This window comes from Pogona vitticeps, chromosome 3 (genome assembly GCF_051106095.1).
Source record: "Pogona vitticeps strain Pit_001003342236 chromosome 3, PviZW2.1, whole genome shotgun sequence".
NCBI lineage: Eukaryota > Metazoa > Chordata > Lepidosauria > Squamata > Agamidae > Pogona > Pogona vitticeps.
This window is the reverse complement of record NC_135785.1, coordinates 264,072,975-264,096,205: the sequence shown is the minus strand read 5'-3', so window position 1 is coordinate 264,096,205 and position 23,231 is coordinate 264,072,975. Positions and strand designations below refer to the sequence as shown.

Sequence of the window (23,231 nt, the reverse complement as noted above, 5' to 3'; positions counted from 1 at the left end):
CTTTCCTGCTCTTTTTTTAACCTAGGTCATCTTAGGTTAAAAAAAATTCTCCCCCTAGTGGTAGAGTACATATTAACCAGCTTTGCATTAGTTCCTATGGGAAGTAATGCCTCAATGTACGAACGCACCTCTACATAACAAAAAAACAGCCAGAACGGATTAATTGGTTTTCAGTCCATTCCTATGGGAAATTTTGCTTCAACTTAAGAACGTTTCAACTTAAGAACACCATTCCTGAACGGATTAAGTTCTTAAGTAGAGGCTCCACTGTAGTTTCTATGGATGGAAAAGAGCAGATACGGATTAAATGGTTTTCAATGCATTCCTATGGGAAATGCAGATTCAACATAAGAACTTTTCAACTTCAGAACCACCTTCCAATACGGATTAAGTTCTTAAGTAGAGACCCCACTGTATGGACAACCTTCAAACAGCTGTCCACCAGTCTTGTGGAACAAACCAGCAGCTGTGCCAATACCATGTCTCCCTCTACCGGTAATCACCCATGTGTTCAAGAGCCCTCCAGTCTTCCTTTGGAAGGGCAGAATTACGTGTGTTAGCAAACGGTTTGAATTGTTAGGGAAACCAGAGAAAGCTACATGCGCGTCACAGTGCTTGGAACACTAGGTTTTGAAATTAATGAGTTAAAAGCTGATCAAACCCACTTGTCATTAAACTGTCATTTTCAATGCATTAATTAAACATTACACCCATGCTTTCTGTGACCCTGTACACTTTCTTTCCCCAAAGGAAAAAGGGTGTGTATTTCTCTCACAAAGATAGATTAGCCCAATTTTGCCTTTAAAAAGACATTTGGACTCTCATTACCTGGAAGCCTAAATGAACAAGGTCAAGATCCTGTGGTGCTTCTCAGGCCTTCAGGGCATTAGACTCCTTGATTATTGAATCATAGAAAAGTGAAGTTGGAAGGGGCGTCTTAAGGCCATCGAGTCCAACCCCCCCCCCCGGCTCAATGCAGGAATCCAAGTCAAAGCAGATCTGACAGTTGGCGTTCCAATTTTCTCTTGAACGCCTCCAGCACTGGCGCGCTCACCAGCTACCAAGGTCAGTAATTCTGTTATTGTGCTGCTCTAACAGTTAAGTTTTTCCTGATATTCAGCCCAAACCTAGCTTCCTGTTGCTTGAGCCCATTACAGAATCATAAAATCATAGAAAAGTGAAGTTGGAAGGGGCCTGCGAGGCCATCCAGTCCAACCCCCTGCTCAAGGCCTGGATAAAACTCAAAGCAGATCTGCCAGGTGATGATCTAAGTTTTTCTCGAATGCCTCCAGAGCTGGAGCACTCACCCACTCCCCTTGAGGTCACTGGTTCCATCATTGTACTGGGAGGTTTTTCCTGATATTCAACCGAAATCTGGCTTATTACATGATCTTCACTCTAGGATTAGCAAATGGGTTAGCAAATGCAAAGTTTTGTATTTCAGCTTTTTATTTGTTCGTTGTATTCTGCAGTTTTGTATTTCCCCAGCTATTGCAGCTGCTTTGAGCTCTTCATTTCATGCCTTCTGCATCTGGATTAGAGCCCTGATCTATAGCTCGAGTTTTCAGAATGCCCACAAGCCAAAGCTACGGTATACGTTCAGTGGCTGATTCGTTCACCTGCACTATTGCGGCTCATACAGTTAAATCTTACACCTTTTGCCTTTAATTTCTGTTTCAAAACAGCTTCTCCAACAGGTCCCAAAAGGCAACACATTTAGAGAAAAGAAATGAAATTAACAGCACTGCATGCCAAGAAACCGGTGGTGTAAATTCCTCATTAGCTTTGCTTGGGTTACTTCTCTCACCCTTGGCTTTCTGAGACCAAGGGTAGATCAGATGGGATCACCCTGACTGTCAACAACTGATGTCCAGCATGAACCTTCCTGTTGCAATAATAAAATCATCAGATCATGGAGTTGGAAGGGGTTTTTGAGTCCCTAAGATCCAACCCCCTGCTCAGTGCAGGAATCCAAAGCAAAACAGACCTGACAGAGGGTTGCCCGATTTTCCTCTAGAAGGCCTCCAGCCTTGGAGCGCTCACCACCACCTCCAGAGGCCACGGGTTCCACTGTTGTACTGCTCTAACAGTTAGGAAGTTTTTTCCTGGTATTCAACCGAACTCTGGCTTCCTTTAACTTGAGCCCATGGTTGCGTGTCCTGCACTCTGGGATGATTGAGAACAGGTCTCACCCCTCCTCTATGTGACTGCCTTTCAAATATTTTAACAGTGCTATCCTATCACCCTTCTGCCTTCTTTTCTCATCATCATCACAAGCCTTATAATTGGAAACCATCCACCGACAAAAGGGGGGAATAAACCACTCTTGTCCCTGTTTCATCTTGTACAGGGGGTGATGAGCTGCAACATTACCTGGGTTTATGTATAATAGAAGGTCATCATAATGTCCTCTGCAGAAAGATGTGGGATACGCCCTGGTGCACTTTACAGCATTTAAAAGTCCAGTGGCTGCCCCATGCTTTCCCTATCGCCACTTGCATTCCCTTTGTGATACTCCTGTTTTGTGGTTTTTAACTCGCGGCTACAGATCACAGTCACAGTTTTCATGTCTATCCACAGGCTGGTGATATCCACCACAGATACTTGCTATGCATTGGAAGACCTAGTCATATTAGTCTGTGTAAGCATATCAGGCAAAAATCAAAAGAAAAACCAACCAACCAAACAAACAAAAAAGACTAAAAAAAACACATGATAGTACCTTAAAGGCTAACTATTATGTTTGAATGTGAGCCTTTGTGGATACATCCACTTCGTCAGATATATGGAAACAGAATGAAATACTGGATGAAACACCAAATTCACAAGTTAAAATATTAAAAACGTTAATTGGCTTTAAGAGCCCTGGGTTTGTATTTGCTATTAAGTTCTATTGTAAACATTCCTACAGGAAACTGAAAACAGATTCACAGATAAGATAGTAGAGGAACAACGTGTGCTCATTTAAGGGTTTATTAATGGTTTTACATTTGAGCCTTGTTATGAAAGATAGGTCTGGTAATTGTGAAGGAAAATAATGTTTTTATCCTGCTTTTCTCCTTGTGGATAAGAGCATAAGTATTACATTTGGTAATGACTTAAGAAACCCAGGCTTATATTCAATCCATTTATAGGGGTGTCCATCATGTACATACATTTTATCTCAGCTGTTTCCCTCTGTAGTCTTAATCTGTAATATTTCTGTTCTAATACAGCGACTTTCAAATCCTCTGTAGAGTATCCTGGTAGGTTGAAATACAGTGTATAAGACACCCCAATGTATAAGACACCCCACTTTTCTAACCCAAAATTTCTTTCTTTGCAAGAAAGTGGAGAGGGAAGGCAGGGATCAGAGTGCTTTGAGTTCTGCTTTCCCCCGCCACTTTCTTGTGAGGAAAGTGCTTTCCCCCTATACAGTGGTGCCCCTCATAGCGACGTTAATCTATTCCAGGAAAAAAGTCGCTATCCGGAAATGTCGCTATGCGGGGGGGGGGACCCCATAGGAACGCATTAAACTCCATTTAATGCATTCCTATGGGGACAAAGCTCATTGCTAAGCGGGAATCCTCAATCCGGCCACCATTTTTGCTGCCTCGGTAAGCGAGGAATCGGCACGAAAACGCTGCAGGCGGCCATTTTCTTCTTTCAGCGGCCATTTTGGAACTGCCGATCAGCTGTTCCAAAACATCGCAATGCGAAGATTGGTAAGCGAAACGCTTACCGATCATCACAATGTGATGTTTTCCCTATTCAGAACACCGCAATGCGATCGCAAAAACGCATCGCTATGCGGATTCGTCGTTGAACGGTGCGCTCATTAAGCAAGGCACTACTGTACTTTCTTTGCAAAAAAGCTTTGCACTTTCCTCACAAGAAAGTGGAGGGGAAAAGCAATTCCCGCTTACTCCCTCCACTTTCGTTGCAAAAAGTGGAGGGGGAATGCAGCTTTTTGCAAAGAAAGTGGAGGGGGACAGGAGGAATAGCTTTTCCCCTCCACTTTTTTGCGAGGAAAGTGGAGGGGGAAAGCAGGGATCAAAGCACTTTGATCCCTCCCCCCTCGTTACTTCCGTGCATAAAAATGACCCTCAAATTTTTTCCTCAATTATTTTAGGGAAAAGTGTCATTTTATACATGGAAAAATACCGTAGTTGGAGAACAGGGTTCTGTTTATTGTGGTTTCTGATGTCCAATTCGTGACCGCCGACCTGTTTTCATCGAGATTGTCCTGTTTGTTCGATGTAGAGTGCAGAGGGGCGCTGTTGGCAAATAATGGTGTAGATTACCTTGGTTGAGGAGCAAATGAAGCTATCTTTGATATTGTGTGTGGGATTGTTATGTCCTGTAATTATGTTGCCAGAATAGATGCGTGGGGAGAATTGGCATCTGGGTCTGTGACAGAGTTTAGTCCCCCTGTCTGTGTTGCTGTTTTGTGGTTATTGTGTGTTAGTATGTGCTTGAGGCTGGGAAGGGGGTGGTCTGTAGGCAGGTATGTGTCCCCCACTAAGGGCTTTGGAGAGTGTCATGCTCTTGTCAAGGAGGGGTTGGAGATCACTTGGCATGTGTGAGAGTGGTCTCAGCTGTGAACGGAAAGAGACAACTAGCGTTATTCTGTCACTTTCTCTTCTGAGTCTGTCTTGCAATAAGTTCCTTCCCGGTATGTGTCTTGCTTGACCCTTGAGGTGGGTCTGAGGAATGTGTTGTGTAGGTCCTAGAGTTTGGAGGTTCTAGCCTGTGGATTGGGGCAGATGTGATTGTATCTTAGATTTTGGCTGAATACAATAGGTTTTGTTTAGAGATGGGCATGAATTAATAAATGAATCACCAAATCCATTCAAAAACCACTAATTTGTTGATTCGTATTTATACAAATCAATGTCCCCGATTAATATGAATCAATGAATTTTTAGCTTTTTTTATTCATCAATTCGTTTGTCTATAAAATAGACACCAAAACTACAGGGATCCTTCCTCTGACTCTCCTCTAGAATATTTCCGAGCTTAGTGAGGATTGGGTTTCAGATGTCCGAGTTATGCACTCACAAAGAGGCCACCCCAGGAAACTTCCCACCAGAGGTGCCAGAATTGCAGGGAAGCTTCCTCTGACTCTTCTCTATAATCCCTCCAAGTTTGGTGAAGATTGGGTTTCCTAAAGCCAACTGCTAAAGGGGCACTTTCCTGGGGGGAACCCACTTTGTTTATTTTTTTTATTTATTTATTAAATTTATACCCCGCCCCTCTAGACCATGTGTACTCGGGGTGGCTTACAACATAAAATAGATCTATATAATATATATATATATATATATATATATATATATATATATATATATATATATATATATATATATATATATATATATATATATATATATATATATACTTATATATATATACTTATATATATATACTTATATATATACTTATATATATATATATATATACTTATATATATATATATATATATATATATATATATATATATATATATATATATATATATATATATATATAGTCATAAAATACAATTTCTATATTAATTAAAACAATTAATTAAGAAAGGATACTAGATTGGGATAAGATAAGAACAAAGAAATAAAAAGAGTTAGCTGACTGGAGGGAAGGCCTGCCTAAATAGCCAAGTTTTTAACAGTCTTTTAAAAACACCCAGCGAGGGTGCCAGCCGAATTTCTGTTGGAAGGGTGTTCCACAGCCAAGGTTTCTAGTTTTTTCTTTCCGAGCCTCTCTCGGTGTCAGGCCCCTCAGCCGTCCCTGCTGGCAATGACGGGTGATTCGGGTAGAGCTGGGTGGGAGGAGACGGTCTGCCAAATATTGAGGTCCCAAACTGTTTAGGGCTTTATAAGTGATCATTAGCACTTTGAAGTTGACGCGGAAACGGATGGGCAACCAGTGCAAAGCAGCCAGGGTGGGGGAGATGTGTTGGTGTTTTCTCACCCCACTCAGTAGCCTGGCTGCCGCATTCTGGACCATCTGAAGTTTCCGCGTCAGCCTCAAAGGCAGCCCCACGTAGAGTGCGTTACAATGGTCTAATCTCGAGATTACGAGCGCATGGACTAGAGTAGTGAGGGCCCCCCGATCAAGATATGGATGCAGCTGGGCAATCCGCCATAGATGAAAATAGGCGGAGCGGGCCACGGACGCCACCTGGGTTTCCATGGTTAGTGCCGGGTCCAGATGTACCCCCAAGCTGCGAACCTCATTCTTTGCGGCAAGGGTCGTCCCCCCAAAGGAGAGGGAGTCACCTATGCCGCTGACGGAAGGGCCGCCCACCCTCAAGACCTCCGTCTTGTCCGGGTTCAGCCTCAGCCCGTTCTCCTGCATCCACTGCAGTACGGTCCCCAGGCAGCGCTGAAGGGATAGAACAGCATCACCTGCGGTCGGTGGAAAGGAGATGTAGAGCTGGGTGTCATCAGCATATTGATGACATGACGCTCCACACCCCCTGATGACCCCACCCAGCGGCCTCATATAGATGTTAAACAGCATTGGGGAGATAATCGACCCCTGTGGAACCCCACAATTGAGATACCACGGGGCCGAGACCCTCTCCCCAAGCTGCACTCTCTGGGGGCGGTCCCCCAAGAAGGAGCGGAGCCAGGCCAATGGCAGGCCACCGATTCCCAACTTGGAGAGCCTCCCCAGGAGGATACCGTGGTTGATGGTATCAAAGGCGGCTGAGATGTCGAGGAGGACCAACAAGGACATGTTGCCCCCATCGGCCTCCCTCAACAGGTCATCCATCAGTGCGACCAGTGCCATTTCCGTACCATAGCGCGGTCTGAAGCCCGACTGAAATGGGTCCAGAGCATTGGTTTCGTCCAAGAGCGCCTGAAGCTGATCTGCCACCACCCTCTCAACCACTTTGCTGAGGAAGGAAACATTGGCGACGGGCCTATAATTGCTAATTTCATCCGCCGCCAAATTTGGTTTCTTCCTAATGGGCCTAATGAGTGTCTCCTTGAGGGCGAGGGGGACCTTGCCCTCCTGGAGAGACCCATTAATTATTGCAGTGGCCCATTCTGTTGTTACAGGCCTGGCTGCTTTGATTAGCCAAGGCCGGGCAAGGGTCAAGGGAGGAGGTGGTGGCCCGACAGCGGTCAAGCACCTTGTCCACCAAATCTGGCATCACAGGCTGAAAGGAATCGAGAATAACCGGGCAAGGCAGAGTGCTGGACATCTCAGCTCGATCCATTGTATTTAAAAAAGGAGAAAGATCACGGCGGATGGCCTCCACTTTAGATTTAAAAAACGCTGTAAGTTGGTCAGGTGAGATGCTAGCGGGAGGCCCAGACCAATTCTGGATAGATTGCGAACTATACGGAAAAGTTCCGCCTGCTGGTTGGAAGCTTCGATTATCCGGTCAGCGAAGTAAGATCTTCTAGCAGCCTTTACTTTAGCCAGGTAACGGTTAGTTGCGATCCTGACAGCAATTTTGTTGTAATCCGTCTTTGTGGGAGTATAACTTGTATGACTGAAACCCAATGTTCACCAAACTTGGAGGGATTGTAGCAGAGAGTCAGGGAAAGCTTCTCTGTGATTTTGGTATCTCTAGGTGCCTGGAGGAAACTTTTCTTGTGGGGAGGGATACTTGTGGGTGTAAGTTGGATGTCCTAAACCCAAACTTCACCAAACTTTCTGGACTTGTAGGGGAGATACGGGTGAGCTTGCCTGGGGGGCTGTTTATAGGGTTTTAAAGTCAAAAGTTAATTGACAAACTGCTTCATTTATTTGTCAAAAAATTTCGTGATTTGTGGTTTGTTGACCTTGACAAATTATAAATCAAAACTAATCACATTTTTTCCTGATTTGGGCCTATCTCTAGTTTTGCTGTGTGTTCGAGATGGAAGCTGGAAGAGTGCAGGTAATTATTTCGGTCAGTGGGTTTCTGGTACAGTATGGTGCTAAGATGTCCATGTTGCAGTTTGACAGTGGTGTCCAGAAAATGCTCCTGTTGCATAGATTGTTCCAGGGTAAGGTTGATATTTCAGTGAAAGTTACTGAAATCCTGGTGGATTCCCTTCCATAGGTCCACATCAGAAAAATGTCATAAATGTATCTCAAGTGGCTTTTGCATCCAACAGTTGAAGAAGCCTTGTTCCAGTTTAGCCGTGAATATGTTGGCATATTGTGGGGCCATGCAGCCCCCCATGGCAGTTTCGTTGATCTGGAGGTAGATTTTTATCGTCAATTGTGAAAAAGCTGCTTTTTAAACTCACTGTTACAGATTACATTTGCAGCTTTCAAGTCTGTCCACAGGGTGGTACTCTTTTCAGGAGATTGAGTGATTATAGTGATCAAAGTGTTTTTTATTGTGGTGTGTACTGTTGTGATAAGGGGGAGAGATGATCTGTCACTGTGATTGATGGGTGTCATTAGCTGGTCTTTTGTGTGCAGTGATCACCAGTTCTTGTGGCTGGGTAGAGTTCATTGACCTTTTTGTAGCCTGTATTTTTCAATGCTGGGAGCCAGGCTTTGTTGAGTTGTCCTTTTATAATCTCATGAAAAGGACAAAAGCTGATCCCACAGCTATAAATTCTCAACTATCCAACAAACTGCAACAGAGCATAGACAGAGTTCTGACTCATGTCCTCTGAAGATGCCAGCCACGGAGACTGGCAAAGTGTTAGGAAGAGCAACCTTCAGAACACAGCCAAAAAGGCCGAAAAAGCCACAACAACCATCTCCTCTGGGTCCTTGGATGCCTGCCTGCCTGCAGGCATAGGAGGGAAGCCAGTCCAGCAGCCCCAGGCAGGGGGTGTGTGGGTGTGGGTGGGGGGCAGTAGCCCAGCATCCCGGGCCCTCCAGGGCAGTGCAAGAGGGTGGGGTCTGGCAAACAGGGTTTTTTTGTTTTGTTTTTGCAGCCCCGCTTCTCTTTCCCCCCCCACCCCCTCTTTTTCCAGGGATGGGGGGCAAAGGGGGGAGGGGAGGGCTGGCAAACGCCCCTTGCCAGCAACCCCCCCCCCCAAATCGCGGGGCCCAGCAGGAAAGGCGCTCCTCCTGTTTGCAGAATAAACTCTCTCTCCCGCCCCCCCCCGCCGCCTAATCCGGTTCAGAAGCAGCAGCAGCAACAGCGCCCCCTTGTGGCTGCTCCGATGCCCGGGAATCTCCTGCCGCAGTTCTCCGTTGGCGTCCCCATCGCGGACTGCGCAGGCGCACTGGGCATCCTCCGTGGGCGGGGGGGCGGAAGAGAGAGCGGGGAGGAAAGCTGCCGAGGCTTTAAGATCGAGCGGGAGAAGGGGGGTCTGGAGACGCTTCCCTCCTGCGCATGCGCAGGAAGGCGTTTCCTTCCGAGCTGGGGAGGGAAAAATAAGCGCGTCGACTGACGTTAGAGGCTCATAGACTCAGAAAAAAAAAAGAACGAACGAGTCGGAAGGGGCCTCGAGTCCTACCGTGGAAAACTCGACGGGCCCAAAGGGCTGCAGGGCGGAAGTGGCTATCTCGACCCGGAACCCCTTCGAGACTCCCTTTTGGGAGCCGGAAAGACGAATCTTTTCTCCTGGGGCACCCCACGAAGTGCTTTGCTCCACTCTACAATTTGTATCTCTATGGTGCTCCCTGGCTTCTACGGGCAGAGCGCATCCCTCGGTGACCCGGATGTTGTTGCTCCTCTTACTTCCCCCTCCGCCCCGCTCTGTTCTGGGGGGAGGAGGAAATCCTGTGTGTGTGCCCCTGTGTGTGTGTCCCTCCTGCTTCCCCCTTCCCGCCCGCCCCCAAAATACACCCCCCTCTCCGCCCAGGGGGGAGTGTTCGGCGGCAGGCCTTCCCTTTCGTTCGGAGCTGGGGATGATGGGGCTTGTAGTTGTTCAGCCTTTGTTCTCCCCAGTCAGGAAGCACGAGCCTGTTTTTTTGGGGGGGGGGGGGGCGTGGGTATGTGCCTCCGGGGGGGGTGCCCCTTTCAGGCCTTCGGAGAGCCGCCCCCCACCGTGTTTGCAAAGGCGGCAGCTCAGAATCCCGGATCAGTCGGTTTCGTCTCCGAAGAAAAAGGGTGTTAAAGTCCCTCATCTACCCGGTTGGCTTCTGTGGTTTTGCCTCAGGAAATGGGCTCCCCTGTGGTTGATCAGGAAGGGAGGAAGGAAAAGAGAGAGAGAGAGGAAGAAATGAAGAAAAAGAAGAGGAAGGAAGGAAGGGAGGGAGGAAAAGGGAGGGAGGATAGAAGGAAGGAGCGGGGGGAGGCACTGATGATGGATGGAAGGAAGGAGAAAAGAGGGAAGGAAAAGACAGCTGAGGAAGTAAGAAAGAGGAGAAGGAAGGCAGACTGACTCCCGGGAAGCGTTGCGACAGCTTTCTTTCTCTTTTAAATAAATCCGTGACTAAATGAAGAGTGCAAGTAAGTAGCTTGGAAGCCCATCTCCGAGAGGGTGAAACGAAAGGTGTGCAGAGTTGGGTTCGTCGGCTGCCATTCCCAGGGTCCTTGGGGAATTCTGGGGATTGCAGTGTGAAAGCACAAAAGAGGACACCCTAGGACTCACAACGGTGCCACAACAAGACGAGACAACCGAGCAGGACACCCCACCGTGGGCTCCAGTGACAGGAGGCCAGATTTCGGTGGAATCTCAGGGAAAAGCTTCCTAACTGTTAAGAGCAGTACAGCAACGGAGCCCCTCGTGACCTCGTGAGGAGGTGATGATGATGAGCGATCCCACGTGGGAGGCCTTCGAGAGAACCACCCCCTGGCAGATCTCCTCTGATCCGGATTCCTGCCTTGAGCAGAGGGTTGGGCTGGATGGCCTTAAGAGGCCCCTCCGACTCTCACGATGCTATGATTCTGTGACTGCGTGTGGACCCTTACAAGGGAGGAGAAGAGGACCCGGAGAGGGTTTACTTTTCAGGGGTCACTGTTCCCGTCCTTAATCCCTTAAGCAGGGTTGGGATAATATTTCCTCTTGTCAGCCCAGAGCGCTCGGAGGCGGCAGGGGACTGGGTCTGTTGCCTCTCCCTCCTCCTGAAAGGAGGGGCGTGTTCTCACCTCTGCTTTTCCCTTTCCAAAGGTTTCGACGGGATCGTCCGCATCTACCAGACGCACCAGTGGGATTCTGCGACGCAGGAAGCCCAGCCCGCCTTCCTTCACAAAGGACACGTCTTTGGTGGACCCGGTGGGGCTAGAGAGCCACCCCTGGTGACCGCTCACACGTGGCACCCCTCTAAGCCACGGACGTTATCGGCAGCCAGCGACGGGTCGCTCCACATGTGGGACTGGGCTGATCCCCAAGGGGGCGCCACCCGATCCACAGGGTTTGCCCCCTGAAGTCCACCTTTGTTACAAGCAAACGGGGAACGTTCAAGGAAGGTGTTCGCACATAACCTCTAGGGCCCACTGCCCCCCTCACAAAGCATCTCCAGTTAGTGGTGCTGTTTCCTGTGGCTTGCGCTCCAGTGGCTGGATCTAGCCTGATGGGAGACGGGAGGAGAGCAGCGAGAAGCAGAGAAGGGAGCACAGTGGGAGGTTTATGTTGTGAATGCAGGGCGAGTCCTTGCCCCATTGAGCCTTAAAATATGAGTGGGGAAGGCCTGACCCCTAGCAAGTGTCCATTAGAGATGGGATCTGGGGATTACAGATCCCATAATTCTCCATTCAGGATGTTCTACATGACAGGCAGACACTGTACAGACACCGCAATGGGGCTCACCTGGGACACAGGCCACGTCCGCCCAGAGTGGCCTTGGGCTAGATGAGCAGTATACAAATCGAAGGAATGAATAAACAAATGAATAAATAAAATAAACTGGGAGGCTTTGAGGCTGAGCTAGGCCTAGCTGTGCCTAGCTTCCTGTTCAGAAAGAAAACTCCCAGCTAGCCCTGGGGCAGGAACAGGAAGTTTGGTGAGAGCTAGGCCTAGCAAGATCTCAAATTGAGGCCTTTCTCCCAGTTGAGTCCCGTTTTGATGTCTGTCAAGTAGAACTCCCTGAATGGAGAATTATGGGATTTATAGTCCCCAAAATTAAGTTTTCAAGCCACAATTTATGATGCTACCCCCGTTGCAGAGAATGATACACGGTGAAAGAAGTGCCAGGTGTACCTGATTCTGTGTCCATTAAAGGGAGCGAAAGAAATCATGAAAATGATTTCCTAAGGGGGGAACAGGTCCCTAACTCTTATCTTTAGAAACCTAAGGCCTTCCAGGGTTTCACTGAAGTTGTTTAATCACACAGGGATTGTGGATAAATAACCGACGTGTCCCTAGCAGCTAAGAGTGTGCTCCAGCATTTCTTAGCATGGCTATTTTTCAGTATTGGGCCAGGAGATAAAGGGAGTTGGCAAAACCGTGGGCATCCCCTGGCATGTTGCAGAAGCTGATTCAGGACGGTACCCCAGGGCCCCATCATCCTAGAGAACCTGCAACTGTAGGACTCAAGCAATAAGGCCAGAGACCGGTAGTGCCTCCAGACAGAAATCTGGGTATCAGGAACATCCAAGAACTAGTACCAACTGGTGGGTGAGAAGATGTACTGTAAGAAGAAGACGCACCAACTCGCAAATTCCTGTTGAAAGGCAGCCCACGAAGGTGGAACCAGACCCCCTTTGGCAGGTTTTCTGGGGCACCTCCACTCCTCATCGTTGGCAGGCTCTGGAAGAGGGCACTTTGGACAGGAAGTAGGAATGGCTAAAGAATGAATGTGGGCAGGTGGGAGTGTGTGGCTGTTTGGGCAGCAGCCGTGAAGCTTTGCAACAACTAAGTGGCTACCAAAAGGGGGCATTGTTGTAGTGGTACTTCGCGAAGGAGGGGTGTGTGTATTTTTTGGCAAGGGGTTCAGCTTTGGCCATCCTCCCAGGGATTCAAAGATAGGTCTCCCATCTGGGAGAAAAGGCCTCAACGGAAAGGCTTAGGTTGGCCTAGCTGTGCCTAGCTTCCTGTTCAAAAAGAAAACTCCCAGCTAGCACTGGGGCAGGAAGAGGAAGCTTAGGCAGAGCTAGGCCTAGAAGCCTTCCAGTTTAGGCCTTCCTCCCAGGTGAGCCACATTGAGGGATCTTGTCTGTTAGGTGGAACTCCTGCCTCTTTTGAAAGAAAAGACCAAGGGAATTGAGCTTGTATCCTTTCAAATACCCTTCAATAAAGAAAAGGATGCCCCTGTTTTTCGATGAAACCAAGCAGGCCCCGTTAGAGAGACAGAGAAGTACATTCACAAATTGAAAGTCAGACTCCTTAGGGGTGGTTTGTGGTGGTTTTTTTTTTCCTCCTTCCCCTCAGGTTAACAAACTAGAATAATTTATTTGACAAAAACACAGAAAACATCACAGATAAAGAGTGGAAGAAGCGAAGGATCTAAAGGAACAGTACAAAGGAACCACATTACAAAACGGACCACACCCCGGCTGGGTTCGCTCGAGACGGCCAAGGGCGGCTTCTCCCGCGCCAGCGGCTGGGCTCTGCTCAGCTCGGCTGTCTCTCTCTCTCTCTCTCTCTCTCTCGCTGTTCCCCACCCCATCCTAAGCCCTTTGTCCAAGAGGCCAAAGTACAAACCAACCCACCCTTCTAGAAACGCAAAACATCCCAAGCCCTCCCTCCCACGGCAAACACAACGAGAGGACGAAACAAAGGTAAAACGGCGTCAGCCGAATCGAATAAAACTCGGGGCCGATGGATGCATGGCTTGCCGCTGCCAGCTCTTAGGCGAAAGGGCAATCCTTTCCTCCTGCAAGAGGCAGCGCCCCAGATCCCTTCAGCCTTTGCAGTGGGCCCTGGAAAGGTCCCTGTAAGAGCAGCTCAATCTGCAAACTTCAGAGCAGGTGGAAGCTCTACGCTTTTTTGCTTGCAGATTTCTGCCTCTCAGCCTCGTGCGGGGGGCTTCTCTTTTTAACCGCCTGGTCTGAGGATGCAGGCACATAAGTAAAGCCAAAGCTGCTTCCCACCAGGCTGCATCCACCTGCACAACAGGCGGTCGAGGCCAAGAAAACACAGCCCTTTCCCTCTGCCCAGGAAAACCGAAGTCCCTCGGCCTGCAAAGTGGGAGTTGTGCTGTGTCACACAGTCGCTCCAGAGGAAAATAAGGGGTCATGGGCCTTTTTTCTAGCAGATGTATGTTCTACAAATACAGTAGGACAAATGCTGAAAAACAAAGGACACTATTTTAATAGTGAACAGGATACACAGCGTGGCCTCTGTCTCTCTCTAGTGGCCACTTCTGGTAATGACATTGTGAAAATCTAGTCATGGTCTCTGGCTTCCTCTAGTGGCCAGTTCTGGTAACGTTATTGTTTTTATAAAATATTTTCAGATCATAAATAAGTGAATCAGTGGATCTTGATCCCGTAGATAAGGGGTCATACTATAGTTGGGTGGGCGGCTCTTTGTGGTTGGAAAACACCTTGTTTTCTGGGGCAATTGTCTCTTAAACCCCTGCCTTTACCCCCCCCCCTTTTTTTTGTCCATGGACTTCCTGCAAGGTCACAACTGGCTCCGTGAGCCATTGCTGCTTCTCTGTGGTCTGGGCTTTCTTCCCCCCCCGCCTTCCTTATTTAACATCCACCCGGCCTCCCCTCCCCCCCCCCCCCCCGTATAGAAGAAGCAAAGCGACACTTTAGCCTGCGAGGGAGGCTCCACACTCTCCCCATGTCTTGGAAAGGGAAAGGAGCCACCCACGTGGGCATCTTCACCACGTAAATGGCGTGATGCCACATCATGGAGAACACAGCCCTTGGCTGGTAGGATGGGAAAAGGGTGCCATCGCTGACGGAAGGAAGGCAGGGTTTATGTAGGGCCGAGGTGGGGAGTCCATGGACCCGAGGGACATTTTTCTTTCCCCAAAGCTTGGAGGGCTATCCCCCCCCCAACTCCTTAAAAAAATCCTGCAGACCATGCTTCCTGCAAAAGTCCTCAGAGGCATGACTTGGCCTTGAAACATAGTTGGGGCCCATCTCTTCTGCTTGCTGCAAAATACTTTTTAGGGCATACCACCGCTCTGAACTGTCTGCTATCAAGTCAATTCTGACTTCTGGTGACCCCTTTTCAGGGTTTTCCAGGTAGAGAGTCCTCAGAGGTGTATTCCCCTTCCTTTCCTCTAGGGGGCAGCTCTGGGATCACTGTGCAGCTGGCCCAAGGCCACCCGGGCTGGCTCTTCTCCCAGGGAAGAGGCCCTGCAGGGAATCGAACCGCCGACCCCGGGCTCCGCAGCTCAGTGCCCTAACTCACTGAGCTGTCCGGCCGGGTTGCACAGAGGCTGGGGAGGAGGAATGGTGTTTCATGCAAGACGAGTTACGCCCTCCAGAGGCTTCAGGGTGGGTGGGGGGCATGATGTGCGATCTGGGGGGGGGGGAGAACATGGGGAGGGAGTTGAAGAGGGTGTGGGGGAGGACCTGGGGGTAACCGCTGGGTGATGGTATAGATGCTGGCCTCAGCAGACAGCCCCCCCCCCCCAAAAAAAAAGAAAGCCGTCAGCTCTGAATCCAGCAAAACACAGAAAAGGAAATGGCACAGGCTGGGTTCAGGATTGTAGAGTTTGCAATGGAAAACACACCCCGACCGGCAATCCATTTAGAGCCTCGGGAGGGGCTAAGGGCCAACCCATGGACAATTAAATGGCCCAAGGCCGGCAAAAGTCTGGACCGTTCCCAGCCTTCAAAGCAAAACCCATGTGTTTTGATCAGATGTTTTCAAACTGTTTTGGCCCTTTGAGGTTCCAGGGCCTCTGGGCCTGATCAGGGAAACCTTTGGCGGCGTACAAAATAAGGACCCAACACAAACAGAAGCCTCTGTGGCCTCTTCTGACGTGCCGGGGTCTCACGGAGAAGGGCCGGTTCAGAACCTCGCCCTTTAAGCAAGAGAAGGCGGCCCGCTCGGCCGCGCCAGGGGTGAGCGAGGGCATCCTTAGGGCAGGCATCTAAAAAGTGCCAGAGGGCAGCTCTTGAACGGTCGAGAGTGACCATCTTGACGAGGGCAGGAAAAGATGCAATACCGCCAGCTGAGGGAACAGAGAAGCACCAGCGCTCCACTGGATCGGACCTAAACTGCACCTCATCCAGGATGTGGCTTCCGACAGACGCTGGCTAGCGCCGTGGGTTCCCCTCGCAGCGAACGGCCAACTTCAGGGCTCCACAGAGTTCCAGACCAGGGACACCTGGGCTGAAGAGGAGGTGAAGGAGGAACAGGAGAAGGGTCCTGAAGATGGATCAGGCTAAAGGATCATCAGCCCAGCATCTTTTCCCCCACTGTGGCCCTCGCATTTCCCAGTGGGGTTTAATCCCCCAAGCAAGACAAGAGGGAAAACGGTGCCTTTGCATCTCTTATTCCCCAGGGTAGGTATTGATTTCATCGAGGCTCCTGCCTCCGATGCTCGAGGTGAAAGAGGCGGAGGGGGACTCGCGTCGTGGGATTCGCTGCTACGTCAGACTTAAGTCACAACAGTGACTTGGCTTGTAGTTTTTCTTTTTTTTTCCCAATGGCTTGGGAACTCACCCACTCCTGTTTTCTTGGGTAGGTGGGGGAACTTGTTTTTAATAGGGACTTGGAGCTGGGACTTGGGACTTGATACCAAAGACTCAGACTTGGGACTTGGTAGCAAAGACTTGCCAATAACCCTGGTGAGAGATAAGGCCCCCTGTCTGGCAGGACTGTTCCCGTAAGGTTTTATCAAGCACTGAATGAAGACGTACTTCCTTCTCACAAGCCCACGGAGTGATCCCCCCCCTTCCCAGCTTGTACGGTGCCTAGAGAGGGAGAAGATGCTTTTCTCTCTCTCTCTCCGCCCTCACTGCCCCCGTCCGGGACCAAACCAGAAAGCAGAGCACAGCGATTGCAGCCTGGTCTCCCTCCCTTCTTCCAACCACTGCACACAGGAAAACATACAGACGGACACACATATGCACACGCACACGCACACATGTGCCCTAGACGTGGTTCGGGTCGAGGGTCTTGGAGCCCACCAGCCCGACGGTGGTCAAAAGAAGCAGCCGGGTTTTTCCCCCCAAGCTGGCCGACTTGCCCAAAGGCTCCTGAATCAGGTCTAAAAAACAAAGCAACCATCTCCCCCCAACCCCAAAAACTCATATAAAAAAGAAAGGAGCCTAGCACTCCACAGGGTAGACTCCGGGACAGAGAGAGAGAGAGAGAGAGAGAGACGGACGAAGAGAGCGGCGCATGAAGGCCCTCCAGCTTATCTGTCGTTCAGCTGCGGGGAGTTCGTCCCGTCCTCGTCCTCTTCCTTCTCATCTTTCGCACCTTTTAGCCTCTGCCGGGCAAAGTCTTCAAAAACGATGTCGTCGTCACTGGCGAGAAAGGGAAGACGCAACAGGAGTGAAACAAGAGCTGGGGGCCAGAAGCAGACATTAGCTACAGCCCGTAATTAGTGGCCTCGAGGGCAGAGGGGCAGCTCGGGCGGGGCTGATCGGAAATACAAACTCTACTCCTCAGAGTAAGGCCGTTTGTGCGGAAGGTGTTTTTCAGCCACAAACAACATCCTTCCTCCAGCACCATCTCAGAAACATGAACCTTTGATGAGAAAACAACACACACACAAAAAGCACGTTTTAAAGCACTTCAAAGCAGATTGTGGCCACCTGGCTGTTTTGGACTACAACTCCCAGAATCCCTCAGTGGGGCCAGACGAGATTCTGGAAGTTGTAATCCAAAAGCTGATAAAGAATAGAAATGCTGCTCACATTACGAAGCAGCTCTTTCACAAAATGTCAACTTTTTTTGGCTGGGTTGGAGGAGGCAAAGAATATACAGTAGGACTCTTGCATCCACGGAATCAGTATCCACTGTTTCATTTATGCACAGCCTGGAAATGTTAAAAATATTTAGTAAAAAAACCACAGAAATACATATGTATATGTATTTCCACAACTTAATTACCAGACTTAGATTCAGAGTGCGGTGTAGTGGCTAGAATGATGAACCAGGTAGGACTTTGGAGAACACAGTTTTAGTCTCCACTCCCCCAGTGACTTTCCACGGGCAAGTGGGGATTCAAACTCTGTTCCCCAAAGTCCTGGTCCATCACTCTATGCTCTACACACCACACTGGACAAACAATGCTATATACAGGGATTGCTATTATCCCTGGTTTTCGGCATTTGCTGGGGGAGGGGTAGGCTACGAACCGATTCCCCGTGGATACTATAGTCCGACTGCATAGAATTACAGGCCGGGCAGTAACTAGTTCTGAACTGTGTGGTATGAGAAAAGGCTTCTCTGCCATATAGTCCAGCTGAAATTTGGGATTAACTAAATTAAGCAGAGGTGCAAGGTGTAATAGAAACTCAGTTCATTGTTAGGGGTCCACTGTTCACCCCTGGGACTTAAAGTTAAGGACATGCTTGGTTTTCTTTAGGGGTCTTGTGCACCACAGCAGCCTTGCTTACATTTTTATCTTTTTCAGTTCTAGTGACAAACAGGCGCTGCAGGTTTTTGCACTGTTGGTAAAACCTGCACATCCTGTTGAACGAGAAGGGACATTCATGCAAATAGAAGAGGTGGACTATAGATCTGCAATGAATCTTTCACATGGCTTTCAAAAGCAGCAAACACAGGGGCGACCAGAGAAGGACCAAGACGTGACCAACGTGATCAAGACACACAGAAGGAGGAACTCTTACGGTTTTTTTCTTGCTGCCGTGCACATGCATGCAACACGATGGTTTGGGTCATGCAAAGGAGGCAAAGGGAGAGAAGAAACATGCAGAGCACACGTTAAGAGAAATTAGGTGCCGGAGCGTTAAAACCACACAGACCTTCTGATGACGAATGGAGCAGACGGTGTCAGAAACAGACGAGTGAGTTGGTTAGTGAGTTACGTGCAGAGGAATGGCAAGGCTCTTGGCCACATGCAAAGGGTTCAGAGTTCCAGGCAGAACCCCCACCCACCCAACCCCAACACCCTCCCTGCATAATCAGGCACGACACCCCTTCTTCCCACCCCAAGAGTTCGGCTTACTTTGTGTCAAGCTCTATGAGATTGGTGTCAATGGGAGCTTCGTTTTCTGGAACTGAACACACGGAATCAAGGCAAACGGTTATTTTTCTTGGGAAGCCAGCCGTCCTTTTCCCCCCAACCTCATTGGTTTCTGCTTTGCTTCCAAGACCTTTCTTTTCCCGTCTCCCGTCTGCAGTCCTCAGATGAGTCATGCTTTCAGAGGGCCACGGAGGGCTGTTTGTTTTTGCCCACTGGGTAGCAAAGCCTTTGCAAAGGCACTCTTGCAAGGCTAAGGTGGGGGGCAGAATCCACTCCAGGGTCTGCGGTGTGTGTGTGTGTGTATCTCTGGGTCCCCCTCTTCCCTCACCAGTGCTTGCATCCTCGGAGAGGGCAACGGATCAGGGGCCACAGGCCAGAGGAAAGTGGAGCAGCGAGGAAGAGCCAGACTCCTCCAAAATAGGCGGACGCGTTACTTTTCTGGACGCAGTGGTACCGGATTCCCCCCCCCCCCCCGTCTCACTGCTGCCCAAAAGAAGGCATTCCTTCCAAGATTTGCACTTCAGCAGTGAGGCTCCTTTGGTGCTGTGGGCCTTTACGCCACTAACCCTGCCAAAAACCTCAACCCTGCTTCCCAACCTTGGTCCCCAGATGTTGTTGGACTCAATTTCCCAGAAGCCTTCTCGACCAGCTGTGCTGGTTGGGATTTCTGGGCGTTGTAGTCCAAGAACATCTGGGGAACCCAGCTTGGGAACCGCTGCAGGTCACAGCTGAAATGTGAAACTCAATCTATTCCTCCTCCGAGAACTTCAGAAAGTGGCCAATGTGACTCAACCCTTTTTTAAAAAAACTTCTGGTCTAAAAGGGAGTCATGCTCCAGAATATCTGGAAGTTGTGCACGGCTCTTTATTGGCTTACAGGCGAATGAGCAAAGGGCTGTCATTTCCTTTTTGATTTTTCTTCTCTTTTCTTCCCCCCCCCCCGAAAGAACCAGATGAAATTTGCAAGCACAGCAGCCTGCAAGCAGAGCCGTTGAACTCTGGCCGATTTCAGAGAGACTGGCGCAGACGTTCCAGTGTAAAGGAAATTATTTAAATACCGAGGAAGATGGGTTTAACTCTTATTTCCTGTCTTTTCAAGGAAAACAGATCTGCCTAGGACACATTCATGAGAGGGGTATCCCCAGGAGAGTAAGGGCTTAATCACACCTGCCAAAAGAACCAGAGGCGTCATCCAGAGCAGATACCCAGCTCTAGCTTGATACCCTCGGGGATCCCCTTTCCACATTCTTATACGGATTTATCTTTGAGCGGTTCTTCTGAGCCTGTAGCTAAAGCAGCTGCAGAAGAAAAAGCCGGGGGGGGGGAACTCATTGTCCAGTTGGACTCAAGTCACACCAGCGACTTGACTCCAGATTTGATCCGGGGCGGTTTTTTTCCCCAGGTACTCAACTCATGACTCAGAACCGAGCCACTCCTCCCTTTTTTTTAATCTGGGGGGGGGGAGAGAAAAAAGCTTGTTTGGAATAGAGGCTTGGATTTGGGATAGCAAAGGCTTGGATTCAGGGACTCAGACCCAAAGATTGGCCGACCTCCCTGGTAAAAGCTGATTCCCGCGGTGGCTGTTTGTTTGTTACTCGCTAGCTGCACCCGGACACTGGAGAAGTCTTTGATTCTGCAAGAGCCTCCCGGAATCCTCCCGGATACACCGAGGGACACCCACCACTTCCCGGCTTCTCTCACCCTAAACATGAAGACGCCTTTAAACCTAGACAGGCTTGGGCGCACTGGGACACCGGCAGGCGCCTGATGGTGCCCAAAAGGGTCCATTTCATGGGCGCAACCTCCCTTAAAACAACCCTTCCATCTGCAGGGAGGGGTTCCAATGCAGCCCGTAGACCTCCCCTCCCAAAGCGGTAGCCCTGCAGATAGACCCCAAAGCCCCACTTAGGTGTGGATCGGGGTCAGGCAGGACCACATTTCCCTGTGTGTTGTGTGGTCGCCAAGAAACAGACTGCCCCCGACCGCTCCACAAGCAGTCCAGGCGGCCACCTCCTTCCCCGTGTGACCACCCCCACCCCATGGGTGCCTTCCCTGTGGGCTCCCAAGGCCAGTGACTCCTTTATTTGCTAGCCGCCTGGGTTGAAAAACAGGCCACCAAATGGATAAAGGATCCGTCTGGGCTTCCAGTCTCTCCTCCTTGACCCGATTCTTCCCGAGGGGACCCTTTTCCAACACTCCCACCCACCCACAGTGGGTGGGAAAGGTCATTTTCTGGACTACGACTCCCAGGATCCTGTACTGGCGGGGATCTCCGGGAACCTCTCTTCCCCAAAAGGTCCTCGAGAATGGTCCCGTGGGGAGGGGTGGGGGGCATGCAACTCACCGTCCCGGTGCAGTGGCTCTTCCTTCGGCTTTGGGTGCATGAGGGTGAACGGCAGCTCCACGGCCACGTCGCTGGAAAGAGAGAGACCGAGCGTCAGCCCCTGCGGCCACGGAAGGGACGCAAGCGATTTCGGTGGTGGCTGGAGGACAATTCCTCGGGCTCCTCTCCCCCTGGCTAGGCTGGCTGCAAGGCCAGATGGGAATTGTAGTCCAGCCTCCTCTGGAGACCCCCACCTCTTCCTCCACCCCATTGCCTTTCCGAAATTTGCGAGGCGATGACCGGCTGGGCCAGCGCGTGGTCGGAGAGGGCCGAATTATAATGCCGGCGAATGACTGTGAAATGGGCTTGTTTAAAAATAAAACCAAAAAGGAAAGGAAAAATAAAACCAGCAAGGGAGAGGGAATGGAAGGTGAGGAGGGGGGGTAGCATCAGGAGAGAGCATGCGAGGGGTTGTGTGTCACCGCACATGTGTTGTGCGGCCGTTGCAGGCAGAATCGGTGCGAGGGGGAGGTTACCTGGACGCAAGGTCTCCCAGCAGGCTGGTGTTATCAAAGGAGAGGAGAGAATTAGTTATCGGTTGCAACCCTCGGACTGTGAATCGGGAGAGGGGAGGGGAGCCCCTGTCGGTGGACCAGGGCTGCCAGCCCAAGGGCCAGTCCGTGCTGCTTTGGGAACCCACCACTGAGCCACAGATGCAAGCCGAGCCCCTCCGGATGCTGCCGCCGAGACCCCCAGGCGGCAACGTTAAGGCTGGGATCGGCTCGGGGGCTCACCGGCCTTACGGATGAACCTCTGTGTGAGCCTTGGCCAGCCTTGGCCACCACCTCTTATGCCAAGTCCCTGTTGCTTGGAAAAGTTGGCTGCCTCTGTGTGTGTGTGTGTGGATTCTGGGCATTGGAATTTTTTTTTTAAAAAAGGAAAAGAGAGGGGGACTTTTCCAGATTGCAATGTTTACTTGGGAAAGCATCCCACTCCAGCCGGGCCTCTGTTCTTTGCTCCCTTGCAGAGCTGAATCTTACGCCTGTTCACCAGACTTTGGCAAACCTCGGCCATGGTGGCTGGGGATTTGGGGACGTCCAATGCAAAAAGAAAAGTCACTCGAGGGGACTCCTGTACTCATTCATAAACAGTACACACAAAAACACCCTCCTTTTCTGTTCGTCCGGAAGCTCTCCTAGGGGCAGGGCTAGGAGCCGTGCCGAGTGGTTTGGGACCTGGGAGAGAACTCACTCACCCTCCTCGGGAGACCACCAGCTTCACTTTCACTTTGTAAGAGACGATGATGCCCAAAACCTCCTTATTGGCCCCGTCTCGCAACCTGGAAGAAGTTCAAAGAAGAAGGACGGGTCAGCCTGCAGAGAAGTCGCCCGTGCTGAAGGCAGGCAAGGTGTATGTGCCCTCACAGGCTGCCTCGGTCCCTGCTTTCCCCTGCTGTCTTCCTCACTGTCGATTCTATACTGTAAGAACTTAAGGAGAAGAGCCCCATGCTGGATCCAGCCAAGGGCCCCCCTTAGTCCAGCTCCCTGTCTCTCATCGTGGCCCCACCAGATGCCTCTGGGAGCCCCCCAATATGACTAGATATAACTGTCTCCTGATCTCCTTCCCCTGTATTTGGCATTTGGAGGTCCCTTCCTTTTAAGCCTGGAGATGATACATCTCCCTCATGGGTTGCAACCTGCCCAATGGATTTTTCCTCCAGGAATCTATCCCACCCCCTTTTTCAAGGCATCTAGGAAGATGCCCTCACCCCTATGATGATCATCCTTTACTGTAAGCTCCTAGGAGCAGAGACCTGGTTTATATTTTACTGCTTAAGAAACTTGGTAAGCCGCCATATAAGTGGATGGGGTTCTAGTGACCAAATGATGATAAAAGAAGTGGGTGTGGAACAGTGCAAATGGCATTCCCACCGCCAGGTCCGTATAACGTCCAAAAGGCAAGCTTGCTTGGTTCAAAATTTGTAGTAGAAAAAAAATGAAACA

The 23,231-nt window shown here is 50.0% G+C and overlaps 1 protein-coding gene across 3 annotated transcripts in view; it reads right to left on the bottom strand.

Annotated features, from left to right (window-relative positions):
• Positions 1-13,206: 13,206 nt before the first annotated feature.
• Positions 13,207-23,231, bottom strand: part of ARRB1 (arrestin beta 1) — a 114,755-nt gene continuing 104,730 nt past the window's right edge. For 2 of the 3 annotated variants that reach the window (XM_072993403.2, XM_072993401.2), the window contains exons 12-16: positions 22,484-22,567; positions 21,765-21,788; positions 21,250-21,320; positions 18,889-18,940; positions 13,207-17,218 (exon numbers count right to left, since the gene is read on the bottom strand). In XM_072993403.2, the coding sequence (XP_072849504.1) occupies positions 17,107-17,218; positions 18,889-18,940; positions 21,250-21,320; positions 21,765-21,788; positions 22,484-22,567 (343 nt within the window). In that variant the 3' untranslated portion in view covers positions 13,207-17,106. The remainder of the gene's footprint in view (positions 17,219-18,888; positions 18,941-21,249; positions 21,321-21,764; positions 21,789-22,483; positions 22,568-23,231) is intronic. The other variant, XM_072993402.2, reaches the window with a different exon arrangement.